General features: G+C 40.5%; 1 protein-coding gene across 1 annotated transcript; it reads left to right on the top strand.

The window, feature by feature from the left end:
- Positions 1–7161: 7161 nt before the first annotated feature.
- On the top strand, positions 7162–17519 carry HHLA1 (HERV-H LTR-associating 1). Its single transcript, XM_053960798.1, has 12 exons — positions 7162–7288; positions 7754–7837; positions 7919–8002; positions 9326–9409; positions 9968–10024; positions 10133–10219; positions 11041–11133; positions 12205–12402; positions 12925–12996; positions 13238–13312; positions 16553–16709; positions 17378–17519. The coding sequence occupies exons 1-12, from the start codon at positions 7162–7164 to the stop codon at positions 17517–17519; spliced, it is 1260 nt and encodes a 419-aa protein (XP_053816773.1).
- The last annotated feature ends 901 nt before the right edge of the window (positions 17520–18420 follow it).

Below are 18420 nucleotides of genomic sequence, written 5' to 3'. Positions count from 1 at the left end.
TGGTAGCAGAATTTTGCTGACTGTTTCCAACAGTGACCTTCCCTTGGATACTACTAAACATCACTCAGCATCACTGAAATTCCCTTATGTCATTGCTCTGACCAGACGCCTCTTCCTTCCTCACCACTTAACCATGATTCCAGCAATTTTTCCTGTTGTAACTGACATTTTATTCCTTTTGAGGTTCCACACTTAAAATACACTTCAGGTGTCATCTCTGCCCTCTTGACAATGTCCCTTGTTTGAACTGAAGGATGGCTAAAGCTTTACCAGAGGGATTCACTCACCCTTGCCTACTTCTCACCATCAAAGGTGGCGTGGGTCTAATTGCAGTAAGCAGAGCTGTTCCTTTAAAAGGGAAAAAAAAATCCTCCACAATTCCATTCTACTGCCAAAAGGAGCTTCCAGTCCCCACCTGACCTGCCACAGAGCCTTTCCATGCGGGATTCAACAGGCACTTCGTGTGCTTACGATTGTGTTACCTCTAGTTAGTCCTTCAGGGATTAGGATAACAATTTTCACAGGATTTTAAGGAAAGATTATCAAGCCTTCCTACTTAAAGTTTTTCACAAAGTGTTATTAAGAACTGGCAATAACTTCCAGTGTTATATAGGCTCTGAAGATAATTATTTTTGTCATGAGAAATCAGGTAAGTTGATATTAACTATTCCAGATCTTGGTGGTTTTGCTTGTACTTGGAGGAAACCATTTCAGCTGTGCTATTAATACTCAGTGGAAATGTAGCAAATTAAATTATTTTTTAAATTAAATGTATATTTATTGTATTATATTGCATTCTCATACAAATAAATCTGAACTTAAAAAGCAATTGTATCAATGTAATGAAGCATGCAGTTGTAACACTGGCATATTTTCACAGTAACTTAAAATATTTCTTTAGACTTGGTGGATGATGGTGTGCTTAAAGTGAGACATGAACTTTAGATGTTGCAACTGAATGAAGGTAAGGAAATTAGTACTCAAGGACTTTCCTCTTTTATTTCTTTGTTCTCTTAATTTCTGTTCTGCTCTGTTAAGCAGGAAGACATGAGGAAACTGCTTGATATTGGAGTGCAGTACGATGGCACAGGAAAAATGAAAACAATTCAAACTTCATGGTTACCTGCCACATTAAAAGGAGTTCTACTGAAGCATAGCTAATAAACACATTAGTTTAAGATTGTTGTTAACCCAGAGTAACAGAGAGGGATTTAATAAGAGGTCTTCATGAGTGTATAAAAGTAATTTGAACTGGATTAAAATCTCCAATTCAGCAGTTCAGGGAACTCTGGATCAACAGTTCTAAATAAAATAGATTCTACTAATATCATTCAGCTTAAAATAAACAGAGGAGGATTGTTATATCCAGCAGAGGTGAAGGAGAATTTGTAACCAAAATCTTGACCCTCAGTCTTTATCAGACAAATGTTTGGAAGGAGAACCTTCTCTGAGTTTGTTTATGGGATTTGTCTGCCTGCTTGGGGCTGTGAGGCACCTGTGCCTTCAGTGCCTGTGAATCTCAGTATAGTCTGAAATTCAAGTGGTGATTGTGGTCTGGAGGACATTGAGGGTTTCATATTTGCAGCCTGGACATGTATTTCAGTCATCACAGTGGAGTCACTTCAAGAGAGATACAGTTGCAAAGTAATAAAGGTTTGTCCCTGATAAATAAAAATTGGATATTGAATAACCAGAGTAACACATAGTGCAAGAGTTAATGTTGCTAATATTCACATTGCTGAGAGATAAGATATTTCAGGCGACAGTTCTAGGAATAGTTGTTACACATGGCTTTGAAATTTAGTTGGATAGCATAAATTTCACAGAGTTAATGCTGGAAAAAGATTTTGGGAAGAAACTAAAAGCTAATGCTTCAAATTTAAATAAAGTCTCTACCAAATAAGGAGCAAGGGTAGTCCATTTTGGAGTGATATCCCTGCTATTATCTGCAATTTTTTTTTAAGCATTTTGTGCTGGTCAGGGAACACATCCGTGCTAAAAATGGCATTCAGGCAAAACAAGCACTCTCATGAATGGAGGACTTTCCATAATTCTGTAGCAACAATACTCAGTATTTCTTTGCTAGAAGCAGAATTTGTCTTACTGTGATCCATCCTTCCAGATTATGCTTGCCTGTTGTCCCTATCATTAGATGTTTTGCTTGGTTGAGTCTGTAGTGTGATGTGGCCAGGTTAATGTCTTCTCTGAATTCCTGCTGGAAATCAGCACTGTGTGTGGAGAAAATTGTGTGTGTTGATTAGCACAGAGGAGCAGCTCAGTGGGGAGGACAGCAGGAACTGACAATTCAGGTGAGCAAGAAAGCTTCATCCAGCGTATGGGGAATGCTTCCAAGCACAATTTGTCTTGTTCTATTCTGTTTGTATTTTTACAGCTTTTCTCTCTCCCCTAAAATAGATGATCCCTTCATGTGTCAGTTCTCTTACCTCTTCCCTGTCTTTTAGGAATGTGGTGTCTCTAGACCCTGCTCTTACTTGCTACACCAAATCCTGTCCTCTGTCAAATTATTTTCCCCTGTCCAACAACACTGGCCAGTGTAAATAAATCAGCACTAAGTTAGATCTCTGATAGGAAATTATCTGATGTCTACCCTTTTACTTATGAACCTTTGTAAAACAGTTGTGCTTTCACATCAGTCTGTGAAATGCTCTTACCAAAGATTTCAGTGTTAGTGTGATTCACTGGTGACCCAGGAGAGCCCATATTCCTCAAAGCAGGTCCTGGAAATCAAGTTTCCTCATGGTGGATGAACACTGGCCTTGATCTGTAGGGACAGATTGAAAATGGGGCAGGGCATGCCCTCTTCTCTCTCCTCCTAGCTCTGGGTCTTTCCCTGCCATGCAGCCAAAATCCTTGTGGAGGGCAGAGGTGTGGAGTCTTTCACCAGTCAGGGCTGCAGAGACCCTCCAGCTGACCAGCCTTGCACCTCAGGGACAGCTCAGTGGCACTTCTGTTGTCTGTGTTTCCTGCTGATGTCCCTTGGGTTGGTGTGCCCAGGGACAGCACTGGCTGTGCAGCCTGGTCACTCCTGTGTGCATGGAACAGGTCATGGGGCACCTGCTCAGAGGGGCTGTGGCCCAAAACCACTGAACCATCATCACAAAGCACAACTCATCCTAATGCAGATTTTGCAGAGCTAAGGTGGCACTTCTCATAGTACAATCAAAATTCATAAAGTTCTATTAAAAGCAGCAAATCACCCCACTTCTCACCTCAAAGACACAACCCAATAGTTCCCCTTTAATAGGAGACTTGATTATCTAGAGGCACCAGCCACCACAGACCCTGTTCCATATCACATGTAGTTACAAACCTCCCTTTGCATGATCACCCAACTCTTCACCTCCCAAAGCCTGTTGTCCCCAACAGCCACCTCCCTGCTGCTTTGCAAAGCACCATTTCCTCACACTAAGCTCCCCAGAGGAGCATCTCTCATTAACTCCTCTCTATTTCATTGAACCAAACCAAAGATGACAAAAAAAAAATTATCAGAATCCAGAGATGTGGGTTGGTTTTATACCTATCTCCATGCAGACTACACCTCCACTGCTTCCATCACATCAGCCTGTGAGGCTTGAGCTAACACACTGGTCTCCCCTAATTACAGAGTCCACAGATCCATTAAAACAAAACAAAACAAAACAAAACCTGTTACAAGTCCCAGGAAGCTTCATAACACCAGGGAGTGGAAGCAAGGATAGCCTTGCCAGGGAGTCAGGCCCTGTGATTTTCATCACAGCACCATTTTCATGGTCTGTAGTCTAGCAGTTTGCCAGATTCCAAATATTGTTTCAAGAAGAGCCAGGTTTAGGATTTTTGGTGCTAGACTTGTCCATAGGATACTGGACTCTGTCCATGCATAATTCCTCCATAGAAAGGTGATAGAGTCTGGGAATGAGATTTGGCCAACACTTTCTGTCTGAGTTCTTTTCTTCTGCACATGCTGTGCAGAAACTGTGGATGAGTCCAGGCTTGGGTCTGAGTGACAAGGATTGGGCAGACGGGCTGAATAGGTAGGATGAACTGCTTGAAAGCTCTCAGAGCTTTGCTTGAATTAGCAGAGCTGGCACTTACACACTTTTGACTCATCAGACCAGCAAACACGGACATTTCCAACACAGAAATATTTAGTATTGTTCCACCATCCCAAAGAAGAGTCTCTTTAGAGCCACCAAGTACAAATAAGCCATTTTTCGAATGTGTTAATTATCTGGTGACTTCAAGATGAAAAAATATTTTAAAAATGACGATAATAGTTTTCAAATCAAACAGCATTACATTCAAGATAATGTTTTTCTGCATACTTGCAAGATTAGCTGCTCCAAGAAGATATTAAAAAATTATGGACTTTTTTTTTTGTTTGTTTGTTTGTTTTTTTCTGATTTTCATATCGTCCCTCATTTTCTGACAACTACAGAGTTATTTGACATGTTCTGATATTGCAAAAACAGGTGAAACATGAAAAGAACCTTTTTTTCTTTTTTCAAAGACTTAATTAAATCTTTGAAACCTGGAAAGCAGGTCATGGTCTGAAAGGCAGAACACTGTTAATCCTTACCAAGCAGGTAAGCAAAGCAGCACAAGATATAACCTGGTGCTAGTAACTACAGATATACAAAACCAGGAATAATCAGAAAAGCACATTTCTGTGGAAAAGAACCTCAGTTGACATTTCTGGTTTGAAACTAAACATAAGCAAATTTTATCTTGTTTTAACAGAACAGCTTTAGGCACTTGATGTGTCAGGTGCCTTTTAGGCACAGATCATCCTGCCAAAGAGGATTGTGTTGGCAATCTTACCAAGTCCCCAGCACTTAGGTAGGACTCAAAAATCAAGAGACATGTGCTAAACTCACGTCACCCACAGGCACAGAGGAAATACTGATTGTGGGATCTCTGTTCCTTTGTAATTTCTAACACCAGTCTTTCTCTGCATCACAGAAACTGGATGTTTTTCCTGTGGTCAGATCATTCTGGGACAAGGGCTGGTGGTAAATCCCTCAAATGTTAAAAATTTTAACACCACCAAAAGAGCATTTCTCTCTCCTAGACCAGCCAAACCTGCTGGAAGTCAGCATCCATAATGCAGGGGTTCTGCTGGCATGTGGCAGCGAAGATGAGCCTGGGATTTCTATGTCTCTTTCTGGTTTTCAGCACAGGTAAGGACAATGGTCTGGCACTCCCCAGGGAATAAGCCAGTGCCTCTTTCCCAGCTGCTCCCATAGCCCCATTCCCACACCTGTGGCAGGCTTGGTTCTTTCACCCTGTGTAGGCAACACAGACAGGCTGGAGCTCCAGGGCTGGTGTCGCTCAGCAGAGCAGACCAGGTGATGCCTATTTCCTGGATCCCATGCCAAGAATCTGGAATCAGAAAGGTTTATAAGGAAAGAGAGACAAGGGCTAGAAGAGCTCCTACCACCTAGATTGCCAATCCAAATTTAGCTCTGACTAATTGAAGGTTGTTAATACAGCTGATTACCACCACATCACAATTTGTAAGCCTTGGATTATACACTGCCTACTGGGTATTTCTCCTTTATAAACATACATAAAGGGGAACTTGGATGGGCTGAGAAGCTGAAGCTTCATAGGAACATGGCAGATTTCCATTTTCTAGCACTGACTCCTTTGGAGAGCATTTTGGATTACTCTTAGGAGGTACTCAGCTCTCCTCTGGTGGGACAGGAAACCTAAATCTCAAACACATATCTTCAACTTGTCCTGCAATCTCTCATTTACTGCTGTGCACTTCAGCTGGTCACCGAGTGAGTCCTAGAAACCCAGTCCAATGTTCTGAGCCCAGTTTCAGCCCATTCCTCCTGCAACACAGTTCTTGAGGACAGTCCTCAATTGCATGACTGCTCTGAATAACAAACATGCACAGAGAAGGGAAGATTTCTTTGGATTTGGCCTTATTTTATGCTGTACCTTGCAGCAAATTGTGGGTACAAGCCTTGTGAAGATCTCTACAAATATTTACTATTATATTTTTATTTTGATTATTGAAGGGCAAATTCAACAGGGAAAACTGTTTATCAGTCTCTCTCTTCAATTTTCAGCTTCATGCCTAAGAAAAGAAAATAAGAAAGAGAAGCAATTGGCAGTGCTGGCTACTGCAGGTAAGAGGCAGCACATCAGGAGCCGCAGCCTCTGGGTGTTAATGGGAGGGGGAGGTGTGTGCTGGGTGTGGAGGTGGCAGCAGATGGGCCCTGCTCCTGCAGAGTCTGTGAGCCCCAGCCCACCCCTGCTGTAAGGCCACCCCACCCAGTCCAGTCCCCAGCCAGGTTAGTAACTGTCCTTCCCAAAATCTACTCTTCTCTTTTTCCTTTCTCTCCTTCCCAGCTCTTCATTCCCCTTTGTTTTTCCTTTTCTCTATTCTATGCTGTGGACACATGCTGCTTTCAGCCCTGGGGTGCAGCTTGGCTTCATACTGGTTATAAATAGTACTGATGTCATTGGTAAATTGCATTTCTCCCCAAATTCAATTTTGTTCTCATCTCAGCTTTCTGTGCTTCTTTTTCCATTCTGCTCTGTTCTTCCTCTCTCTGTCATTCTCACACACACCTTCCTCCCTCACACAGACACTGTACTGCTCTGCTTCTGCATGACTTTGTGGGAGGGAAGCAAAAAATATCTTTGAAAATTTTAACTTGGGAAAAACAAATAAGCAACATCAACAGAAATAAAACAAGATAAAAAGTGTGATTTGGCTACAGCAAAATTCTTCTGTTGTAGCAAGCAGTAAAGCCATCAGTGTAGCTGCAAACCAAAAAACTATTTTCATGTAGGTTTGGGGAAGGTGGAACATTTCCTAGGCACTTTCTCTGCCTTTTGTGACCTGCATGGTGAGATCTGCTGCTCTGTTGGCAGCAAACACCCATCACCCAGCAGTGGAGGGCACCAGCATGCCAGGGCTGGCAGGGTCCTGCAGCTGCTCAAGGGCATGGTCAAGGGCACAGCTGGCAGACCTGAATTCTGGCCCACCATTCTACTGTTACTGTATCTTGCTATTTTCTAGACTCATCTCCGTGGTCCTGGAATTTTATTTTCCCGTCAGGGTTTTTTTGGTGTGCCCCAAACGTACAAAATCTGCTCATTTTGGTTTTCCCATTCTGGCAGATTGCTAGCATGTATAAGCAGTGGATGCACAGCTGTTTCCTTGTGCCTTCATGCACCCCTTTTCTTGCAGAGCTGCCTGCAAAGTCCCTGGACCTGGCTGCTATTAACCTGACAGAGCTGGTGAACGGGATGCTGAGCACTGCACTCAGAGGTAATGGGACACGGCTGGGCAGGTCACAGCTGCCAGCCCAGCAGTGCAGGAGAAAAGGCACTACAAGTGTTAGCAGGAGAAGCTGTAAACGTGTGCTGTCAGCCTCCAGAAATGCTTCTAGGAGCATGTTACCTCTGTGCATTTATCATGCAGATGGCTGCCTACCCCAGAGAACTTAGAAATTAGTGTGGGTTTATATATAGACACAATAGAATTACTTGTGGGACGCCTTTCAAAAGCGTTTTCTAATCCAGTGTACATTTCAATTAAAAGAAAAACAAAATAAAAAGGAAGAAGCAATACAAATGATCCTTCCTTCAGTGGAAATGAGAATGGACTGAGTGTGAGGCAGCTGTATCATACTGGCACCTTGGGAATCCTTTAGACACTAAATGAGCAGAGACAAAACATGCTGTTCTCACTATTTGTTCCCAGCACTAATAGCACGGACCTGTGTTTCTGCAGGTACCAAGAAACTCTTCTCTTTGCTGAGCATCACCTCTTACAGCTCGTTTGCCTTCCACAAAGTGTCAGTCACCATTTACAACAGTGAGTGTTGGCTTTGCTCAGCTCTGGAGCAGTTTCTCTCCCACAACACACTGATTTTTTTTTCTCTGTCTCTCCCTCCAGTCTCTAATGCAAAAAATATCGACCCTGGCAAGTTCCCTATGCACTACTGCTACTGTTTGAATAATGGGACAAATGACTTGACAGGTGGGTACACAAAAGAGGTTGGCAATTGCATGTGCTTAAGCTGAATTATTTCCTTTGGAGCTGAAGGCTGTAGTCTGAATTCTGCAGACTTCATCCTTGTGATTGCCACCACCACACTGAGGCCAACAGCCGTAATTCATGACAAGTGGCTGCTCTAAGTCCACAACCTCATCTCAGGTGCCTGCAGCCAGCCAGCCAGTCTGGGATGGAGCCATCAGTCAAGTGACTGGTGTGGTTTGACTGGCAAAAGGCCTCCCTTTCCTCCTTGGAAATACAAATTGCAGCACAGGAGAGACAACCAGCACTACATGGTACCTCACCTTGGCCACTTTTTCTCTCCTGAGATAACCCAGAGGAGAGGAACAAGGGCTTCTCTGCGCCAACAGAGAAACTTCCAGGAACCTCAATGAGCCCAAGACACGTGAAAAGCAAGTACTAACATCTTCATAGAACAGTTGAATGGACTACAAAATACTGTTGGGCAAACCCTTCACCTGAAATCCTCATTCACACCCCTGATTTCACAGAATTTAACATTTCAGGAGGCATTTGAGTGTTTGGATTCTATGGCTGGCTAATGTAAGGCATCAAGAGTAGATCAGCAGCTACAGACCAGACTCCAAATCCTCTGCCACACGTGGTGACCCTGCAGAAGCCACAGTGGCTTTCATGGCTTTCTCTGGACCCACACATCTCACAAACCTTTATGGATAATTACACAGTTTGCCTTGGAGAATAACAGAGAAACTTTAATCTTTGCGCTGCAATTCTAGAATATCTTGGGGATTGGAGCATTCTCCAAAGCAGTAAAAATTCAGGGCTCAAGTCCAGCTCTTCCTAAATGAGAACAGTGACCTGTCACTGCTAGAAAGTACCCCCACCACACCACCAGCCATTTCTTGGGCTGACATCTAAATCATCATGTCTAAAGCAGACCCTGGAGGAAAAAATCCAATGCCTATTGGAAGATCCTACATAGCAGACAGGCAGTTACAGCAGGCAAAACCTGCAGGCTTTAGACCTCCTTCTACTTCGAAACAGACTAAGCAGAGCATTACTTTAAAATGTTCTCTTGAACAGATAATTTCCATTTAAGTTTGTTTTTAGACACACAGATGTCATTTTGGATATCATCTTTGAAACTTCTGAAAGTATTTTTGTGGTTTCTTCAGTCCACTCCAGCAAAATATTTTAACTTTAAAATATTTTAAACTTTGTCATGTATGAGCATATATCTAAAATATCATCACATACAAGCGGGAATTTTTGACTACATGATGGATATGTGTTTTCAATAATAAACTTCCTCTATTTGTTGTCTAGATTTTACAGCTCTACTTGTTGATATCATTGGAAACTCCACCAGTTATCTCACAGAAATTTTCAAATCCACTTCTATTCTCTCAGGTTTGCATTTCCTTTGAACATTTATCATTGTCTTAACTGTCTCATTTACTCCTGGCATGAAAACAACCACAAAAATGTGGATAAAAGTCTACTGCTCTTACTCAACAGCAGTTTTCTTGCAACACATGGAACAAGATACATATATAATATGTATGTTTGCAGTATAGAGATGTACATGTTTCTATTTTATGTTGTTTGAATATTTTATAATTAATAAAACCTGGTGAGTTTGAGAATTATTATTGCATACTGATATTTTGAGCAATTCTGATTCACAGAGAATTAGTATGGGCTATTTTATCTGAAGATTTTTGTTCCATATAAAAATACTTGTAATTTAAAATTTTAATTAGATAGAAACTTTTTCCCTGAAGATACTAATATTCGGATTTGATCGTGGTTTGAGCTTTTTGTCAAAAATTACATCAGAAGGAATATACTTGGTCAGCTGCCATAGCCACATGCCATTTTTTTATTTGTGTTTTCAACTGTTTAAGATAGTTCCATGCAAGGAAAACTGGTAACGATGATCTCTTTTATGTTTTTTTTGCCTTTCAGTGCGTCAGAGCAATGACTCTGATTGTATCTACATCTGTGTGATAGCAGGACAGACAGGTAAAAGTTAAAATCATTCCACCCAAAAATATTGCCTTAGTTTTCCTCAGTGATGATTTATACTAGAAACAAGCCTTTCTTGATATTTGTAACCATTTCTATTTGCAGGGAAAAATCTTTCTGATTTTTTGGAAATACTAGATAAGACTCCTGTTATTAATTACACATTTTCCAGTAACACATCATCTGACCTGGGTAAGTACATCCTGGGGGAAAAAAGGAAACAGGAACCAGAGTAAAAATCATGTCCAGATAGGTCTTGCAATGAGTACTCCATCCTCATTACTACAACTATAATTATGATTTTATTTTTTTATTATTGCTTATATATTTGCATAATATATGCAAATATTTGATTATAGTTAGAATAATATTTTAGTACTTATAGTATTTGCTTATAGATAGAATAATATTTAACATTGTTGAAAATGTAATACAAGAATTGTATCATAAAGGTAAGTAGATTTTACAAACCTGTAAATTATTTGTTATAAGGTCTTCTGGTGGAGGAACAAATGAAACCTGCTGGGATGAGAGCTTTTAGAGAATTCAGCATTGGGCTGGGGAGGGTCACTAGTGCTCTTAAATCTGACTGGGTGCCTTCCATAGTTCTCAGCACAAATGACCTCCTACTTTCACATGAGTTACATTGAGAGTGGAGGTGAATACATTCAGTCATTGTCCTGTGTGGCTCCTCCACCCAAAACTGCTTTGCCAGTTTAAGCTGCACTTCAGGTGCTCATCTTTCACTGTTGCCCATCACTATCTCCCATTTTCAAGGGTAGATTAATGCAGGCAGACTGAAATCAGTGGCAAGTTGTGCTGAAATCTGTGGGATGTTTCTGTCCTTTTACAAACAAACAAACAAACAAACAAAAGATGACACTTGGCCAAAAACCCCCGTAATTAGAAATAACAGCTGCTTCTATGGTGGCAGAACCTGATTTCTTTCCTTTTTCTCACACAATATGCAGTGGATAGTGAGTGCTCTAACCTTGTCTTCTCATAATTCCAAGACCTAGATTCAATTTTCTCAAGTTTCGTGAAATTGCAGGAAGACCCAAACAAGACACTGGATTCATCAGCAGAATATGTGTGGACATTTAAATGTGAGCAAACATTTTCAGACCTAAATTTGTGTTCCCCTTTATTAATGTCTTGACAAGTGATCATGTATGTTTGCTGCACAGTTAACTGTGATGTTAACTCCAAAAAAAGGTAGCATAAAATCTCTCTGAATCAGAAAATTGTGTCAGTAATGCATTGAAGAGCTGGAGGATAGAAAAACTCTTGTGAAAAGCCATTTTACCAGAAAAAATAAGTTTTCTAAAGAGGCAGAGAAGAAGAGAAAAACTGGTTGTTGGTTTCAAACCAAAAAATAAGATTATTTAAACGATTTCCTCTTCTTTTCTATGGTAATTTTTTTCCATATTATTCTCTATCTATTTCTTTATATGACATTCAGTTGTACCTGAACATTTAATAAACTTTAGTACATTTAACTTTGCTATGGGGTTACAAGATAGAAAAGTGCTGCTCTGCCCCATTTTGGAAGCCAAAAAGCAAGGCTTTGCTCCTGCTCACTTGTAGTAGAAATCAATAAAAATTCCGACCTTGACTTCATACCTCCCTATCACTGCAGCTGCATCTCTCTCCTACAAAATGCCTACATTTCCTGTAGGCAGTCTGCTGTCTTTTATATATATTTTTTTAATTTCCTAAACCACATGCCCATCTTTGTTATCTCTCATAGCCACAAGTGTCTGTTCTCAAACTGCAGCATCTGCTCTCCAATACCTGCCTGCTCACCTTCAAACAGACAAGACCTTTCTCTCTTTCTACTGTAGTGAAGCAGTTCAGGAAATTAAGCACAAATTATGTCAAGGAAAAAAACAAAACCCTGCAGGAACATTTCAGTTTCTTTCTATGTTTATGAAATCTCACACATTAAAATGTTCTCAGTTAATGTTCTCAGTAAATGTTCTCCCTGTGTTTCCATATTTAAAACAAAATGGACAAGCGCCTGCTCAAGTGCCAGAGAAGCACTCAAGGGGTAGATGGCATTTTCTGGGTGTATTTTAGATATTATTCTCCCCCAGTGTGTTGCAGTTGCTGCTACCTTGGGGCACCAGCACCCCCAGTGTGCTGATGCCCTTTCTCTGTCTCTCTTGATTCTCCAGCTACCAGGATCCCTCTCACCCAGAAAGGAGGGGGAATCCCCACCACGAAGTTCCCTCTGTGGCCAAAGACAGTTGGAGCCAAAGGATCGTGGTTTCCATCACCCCATGTGGATGCTCCCAGGCCCCAGGGCATGGCCAGACCCCCTCTGAGCCCTGGGGGGAGCTTGGCCCCATCACCAGCCCTGCAGCCCAGCCCCAGTGAGTATGGCCTGGAACCTGCCCTACCCCACTGCTGTGGGGTTTGGCCAAGTGTCTCTGAGTGGAGGTTGGAGAGCCCTTCAGGGATACCCACTCAGGGTTACCAGTGAGTTGATTACTTTATTGCAGAAATGTCAAAATCAGCTATAGGTTCCGTCCTGTAGTTTCTTAATTTTAGGGGGAAAACCTGGTCTTGCTTCCCACAAACACTTTTGCCACTTGGATCTTCCCTCACATTTACCTCCAAATTTGGTGAGCAGACCTGTGAAAAAGCAATATAGAAAAGCTTCTTTTGGCTTCTTGATGCCTTTTTGAAATCCTGCCCTTTCCTAGTCCGCAGGATATTCAAGTTCTAATCAAGTGCAGCTTTTGTCCTTCCTATTTCATCCTGGCATTTTTATATGTCACTGGCAGTACTGGGTGAGGGACTCTGGTTGTTGCGCTGTCTCATACATAGCAGTTCTTCTCAGTAGACAGATAAGCAATGAATAAAAGGAAGGGTGTGTCTCTCTGTTCCCACAGCTGACACGTCCATGTTTTGGATGCAGACAGTGTCTCCACAAGAAGCCAGCAAACTGATGCAAACAGAGCCAGGTAAGACTGGTCTGGGATAGCAACAAAAGTGTGTCAGTTGGCACATTTATGAAATAGAAAGTAATATATAGAAATAGATGACTGATAATGTGTTTATACATCACTGTCTATGTAAATGTTTATTATTGAACTTTGAGTTCAGGGTTAGTTTTTTTTTTATTCTTTTCTGCTGCTCCTTCAATCAACCTGTCTTTTTGTTTTAAGGTGCCAAAGCAAGTTGTATTCTTTTCCCTCCCCTTAGATTTGCCTTCCACAGTACTGTCTCTGCCACCTTCCTACCGACCTGGTGTCACACTGAAACTTTACTCAGCTACCAGTAAGTAAATGCACCTCATGCAGAAGAAATAGCAGTATGTTTGAAAGCCATGCAAGATAGAAACATTCCTATGCAGAAAAAACATACATGGTTAATTAGCTTGTGATAGTTTATGTATGTAAACCACCCCAAATGTCCAAGGGACTGCTTCCCATTTGCTTATGAATTGTACACAACTGCAAATTCAAAACATAGGTCATATTGTAGTGATAGAATAGGTACTCTGTGTGGCAATTTTAGCATTGATTGGTTATCACAGAATTCATTCTTAAAAGTAATTCCAAAAGAAAATGTCATGCTTTAAATCCCATCATAAATAAAATGATGAAACCAGCTCATGCCACATGAAACTCCCAGAATTGTTCTGAATTTTTAATACTGCAAACTACTTCCTCAGCTAAAAAAGGATCATCATCAACTAGATTTTCATGAAAGCTCAGTTCTCATCTACTTGTGTTTCCGTGTGGTGACTGTTTAAGAGAAGCATGGATGCGGAGTAGTGCAAAGATAACATATCAGCCTGACCTGCAGGGGTCTTCAATATCCTTTAGGTTTGATATTTTAGATAAAACCAGAAGAGTCTAAGGAACTGAAATGCTGGGACTTTCGTTTTCCTGGTCATCTTTTTAGCTCTTATAATGCTATTTAATTCTGAAATAAGATTTAATTCTCTGTCATCTTACTTCTGTTTAAAGAACTCCAAAAACCAGAGTCCTCCTCTGGTGTGCAACACTATAGACCCTGGAGAACCTAGGATGCTTTGAAAAGGTGGAAAATATGGATTTCAGTGAGATGGGTGAATTGGAGTCACCAAATGTCTCTGTGAAAAGCCATGGAGGCACAGGCTGCCTGCCTGATTCTAGCAATCATATATTTGGGGAAATAAATCCAGCAGTGGGATCCCTAAATAAGAAAGGGCATCCACATTGTTCTGAGGGATGACTCATGATTCCAATTATTCATTTCTTTAATCACAGAAGTGGGTGTCAACTAATAAAACATGTAAAGGTGGATGTTAGAGGGTGCAGGGAGGGATATTTTGAGTCTGAATCATTCACAGTAACCATGACATTGGTCTTCACTGGTAGCAAAATTTAATCTCAGTGTCACAGGGATGTGATATTGAATTAATAAAAGAACTGTCTGTTTACTGCAAAAGTTGGTCACTTCACTGCCCCTGACAATAATGTGGCAATTTGAAACAAACGTGAGGAAATCTCTGCACAGGAGCTGTGGTTCTTGCCTTTTCTGGTCTCTTGACCAATTCAATTTCTTAAGAAAGAGAATTTTTAGAAAAGAAAGTTCTGAAATAAATTCCTATTTTTACTTATTTTTATGAACTTATGTACTGAACACAAAAAAAATACATTTCACAGTAGAAATTTATTACAGAAGAGGTATAAAGCATTACTATGATTGGGTGAAAATTTAAATTTCAATGATATGATGTGAATATACTATGCAATCAAAAAAAATTAAATAGAAAATTAATTGAAAAATAATTTCATCATTAAACAAATACAATATTGTTCAAATACAGTGTTAATTTAAAGTGATTGTCAAAAATTAAAACCAAATCAATTTCCTTAGCTTTCAGCATTTTTGTTTGACTTCTCTTTCCCACATAGATGACTCCAAATTGAAATTGCCAGCCTTCAATTTGCAGATAGATAAAACTGAATTTCTGCTGGCAAAACACACAGCTTGAGTAAAGCATTTAATACCTGGTTGGCAGGATAGGAGGACCCACTTCTGCAGAGGCTGAAATTTGTAGGAGGGTTGCCTTCAGCAAGTTTTAATTATTCATCAACTTTATTATTTCTCATCAATTTTAACATTACTTTTCAGGGACAACTTATATTAAAACCTCAATGTCCCATGCTCTGATATTTGGTTATTAATATGAAGTGTGTTTACTTAAGCAAGGAATAATTAATTTTTAATTTACTCCATGTAGGAAAATATCAAGGTGTGCCAAATGCTGTTAAGTGGACAAAGCCTAATGACATTTATGTGAAATTGCTGGGGTGAAGAGAATTGGATCTCCCTCTTGCCCATCTCTGGATAATTTCACCTGATATTTGTGTAGAGCCTTTGACATAACTGGTTTTCAGAGCAGCCTGTGAGTTTGGGAGCTGCCATTGTCTGTGCCTTGCTCCTCACATACTCCTGCTATCTTGGTCAAGTGCTGCCAGGAGAGAAACAGTTTCATAGCAATGAAATTAGTTTCTCTTTCAGGTTGGTAGAGCCTTGATTTTCCTCCTGCCCAAGAATGCCATTTTATATTAAATTTCTTGTCAGCACTAGATGACTCAAGCTTATTTCAACAGGACTTCATTAGTCCGAATTTAACCTTCATAACCTCTGCTATCACATAACATAGCATTGCCCAGAGCTATGAAGTGTGTGAGATATGTGAACCTGGAAATGCAATTACACTGTCTAAGGGGATTATACTCAGCAGGTAAGGTAGTTTATCCACACATGGCCAAAGCCTGCTGCTACTTACACAAAAATGGAAAAAATAGTTTACTATCACACCATGGCTGCCCACCTTCCTTCTTCCTTTCCTTTCCTTTCCTTTCCTTTCCTTTCCTTTCCTTTCCTTTCCTTTCCTTTCCTTTCCTTTCCTTTCCTTTCCTTTCCTTTCCTTTCCTTTCCTTTCCTTTCCTTTCCTTTCCTTTCCTTTCCTTTCCTTTCCTTTCCTTTCCTTTCCTTTCCTTTCCTTTCCTTTCCTTTCCTTTCCTTTCCTTTCCTTTCCTTTCCTTTCCTTTCCTTTCCTTTCCTTTCCTTTCCTTTCCTTCCCTTCCCTTCCCTTCCCTTCCCTTCCCTTCCCTTCCCTTCCCTTCCCTTCCCTTCCCTTCCCTTCCCTTCCCTTCCCTTCCCTTCCCTTCCCTTCCCTTCCCTTCCCTTCCCTTCCCTTCCCTTCCCTTCCCTTCCCTTCCCTTCCCTTCCCTTCCCTTCCCTTCCCTTCCCTTCCCTTCCCTTCCCTTCCCTTCCCTTCCCTTCCCTTCCCTTCCCTTCCCTTCCCTTCCCTTCCCTTCCCTTCCCTTCCCTTCCCTTCCCTTCCCTTCCCTCTTTTTCTCCTTCCTGCCTTCCCAGAATGGCATTTTCAGGGATATCCCTTATTTGTTGGAGTAGGGAAGACAATCCTTTGGAGATCATAGCCCAGATAAAGTAGAGCAAGAAATTTAGTGTGACAAGCATATGGACTACTTCAGAGTTGTGTTTTCTCCCCAGGGTGCCCACAGGCGATGCTCAGAGAGCCCCGTGTGACCTCACCTCCTGTCACCCTCATGGTGCAGAAGATCAGCCCCTGTGTGATGGAGCTCTGTAGGTTCTTTCAGCTGTGCCTCTGTGTAGGTCAGAGAAGATATTCCAGAAAGGAAGCCATGAGGTAAAACCTGGCACTATTTGTTTTTCTCTGTCTGCTTTAAATACTCCTTCAGGCTTTTTTTTTTTTTTTTTTTTTTTCCCAAATGACAATTTTTAATCATCAATGATTATTTTGGAGGGTCTGTGGCCACTGGCTGAGACCCAAATGTGTCCCAGTGCACTGATCAGTGGCTGATCTGTCTTCAGTATTCCAGCTAAGTGAAAAAAGCCCAGCTGCATCTTTCCAAACATCTAATGACATCCTTGAGGTTGGAATCTAGATATTTATTTCCATATTTAGTAATAGCAGCATGATATATTATGCTTATTATAGAATCATAGATTGGTTTGAGTTGGAAGGGATCTAAAGACCACTTACATCCAACTCTGCTGCCATGGGCAGGGACACGTTCCGCTGGACGAGGTTGCTCCAAGCCCAATCCAACCTGACCGTGAACACTTCCAGGGATGGGGCATCCACAGCTTCTCTGGGCAACCTGTGCCACTGTCTCACCACCCTCACAGTAAAGAATTTCTGCCTAATATTTAATCTAAACCTGCCCTCTTTCAGCCTGAAGCCATTCCTCGTCATCTTATCAGTACATGCCCTTGTCCAAAGTCCCTCTCCTTATGAAAGATAACAAGCCTCTTATCTTTAACTGCATCTCCTATCTGTAACTACATCTTCAGATACTGTGTTGAATACTATTCCTGGTTTGTGAAAAATGCAAGTTATGTCTGCGAAAGAGCCAAAAGAGTTGCTTACTCCCACAGTAAGTACATTTTCACTTCATATCTCTATATCTCTACATACTTAGTTATGAAGATATAACAAAGATTTTTGTATATCCACAGAGTATTTGCTGTCTTTCATCAGATAGCTATTTTATCTGATAATGATTTTTAAAGGATTAAACAAATTATTTTAGATTCATGCATGTATTAATATTTCCTTGTAAAACCTTTTCTAACTAATATTTTCTTGTGTTTTTCCAGCATTAAAGCAAAAATGCCTTAAAAACATCTGTACATCAGTTTAGAGCACTGAGAAATTTTACTGCAAGTTGGAAGACTGGTGGCAGTTTTAGTTTTCTTTTTGATTTCTCAGTGTAAAAATCAGAAAGCAACATGTTATTTGCAAATATTTGAAATCAGACAAGCTATTAACCAGATGTTAACTGAGAAATGTCTCCTCCTCCAAGGCATTGTAAAAATAATGTGTAAAATACAGAGATATTTTATACAAGTGATATAACTGCAATAAAAGCATTGAAAGGCTTTAAATGATCTTATTTTATAAAGGATATTTGCATGGCTGTCTAGTGAATGCAAATAGTTTCTACTTATTTTATTGACATTTGAGACATAGTAATGAAAATTAACAAATGCAAAATAATTTAAAAACAACCTGAAATACTGAAGACAAGCAGGACTCGCTGGTGTTAAATATATGCAGATTATCTTCTAAATCGAAAACTTCCATTACTTTAGCAATTCCTGTTGTGCAGTGTCAACCCAGGAAGTGACAGAATCACTTGTACTTTGAGATATATTTGTGTGAGCTCACTAGGATTCATAGAAACATGGAATTATAGAATGGGTTGGAACGGACCTTAAAGATTAGCTACTTCCAACCTCACCGGATCAGGTTGCTCAGGGCCCTTTCCAACCCAGCTTTCATTTCCTTGAAATGCAAGTGTGGTGAACTAAAAACCAGTTCTAAAAAAAATGAA

This window comes from Vidua chalybeata, chromosome 1, assembly GCF_026979565.1.
Source record: "Vidua chalybeata isolate OUT-0048 chromosome 1, bVidCha1 merged haplotype, whole genome shotgun sequence".
In the NCBI taxonomy this organism is placed as follows: domain Eukaryota; kingdom Metazoa; phylum Chordata; class Aves; order Passeriformes; family Viduidae; genus Vidua; species Vidua chalybeata.
Note: the sequence above shows the minus strand (reverse complement) of the source record. Positions and strands in the feature narration are given on the sequence as shown.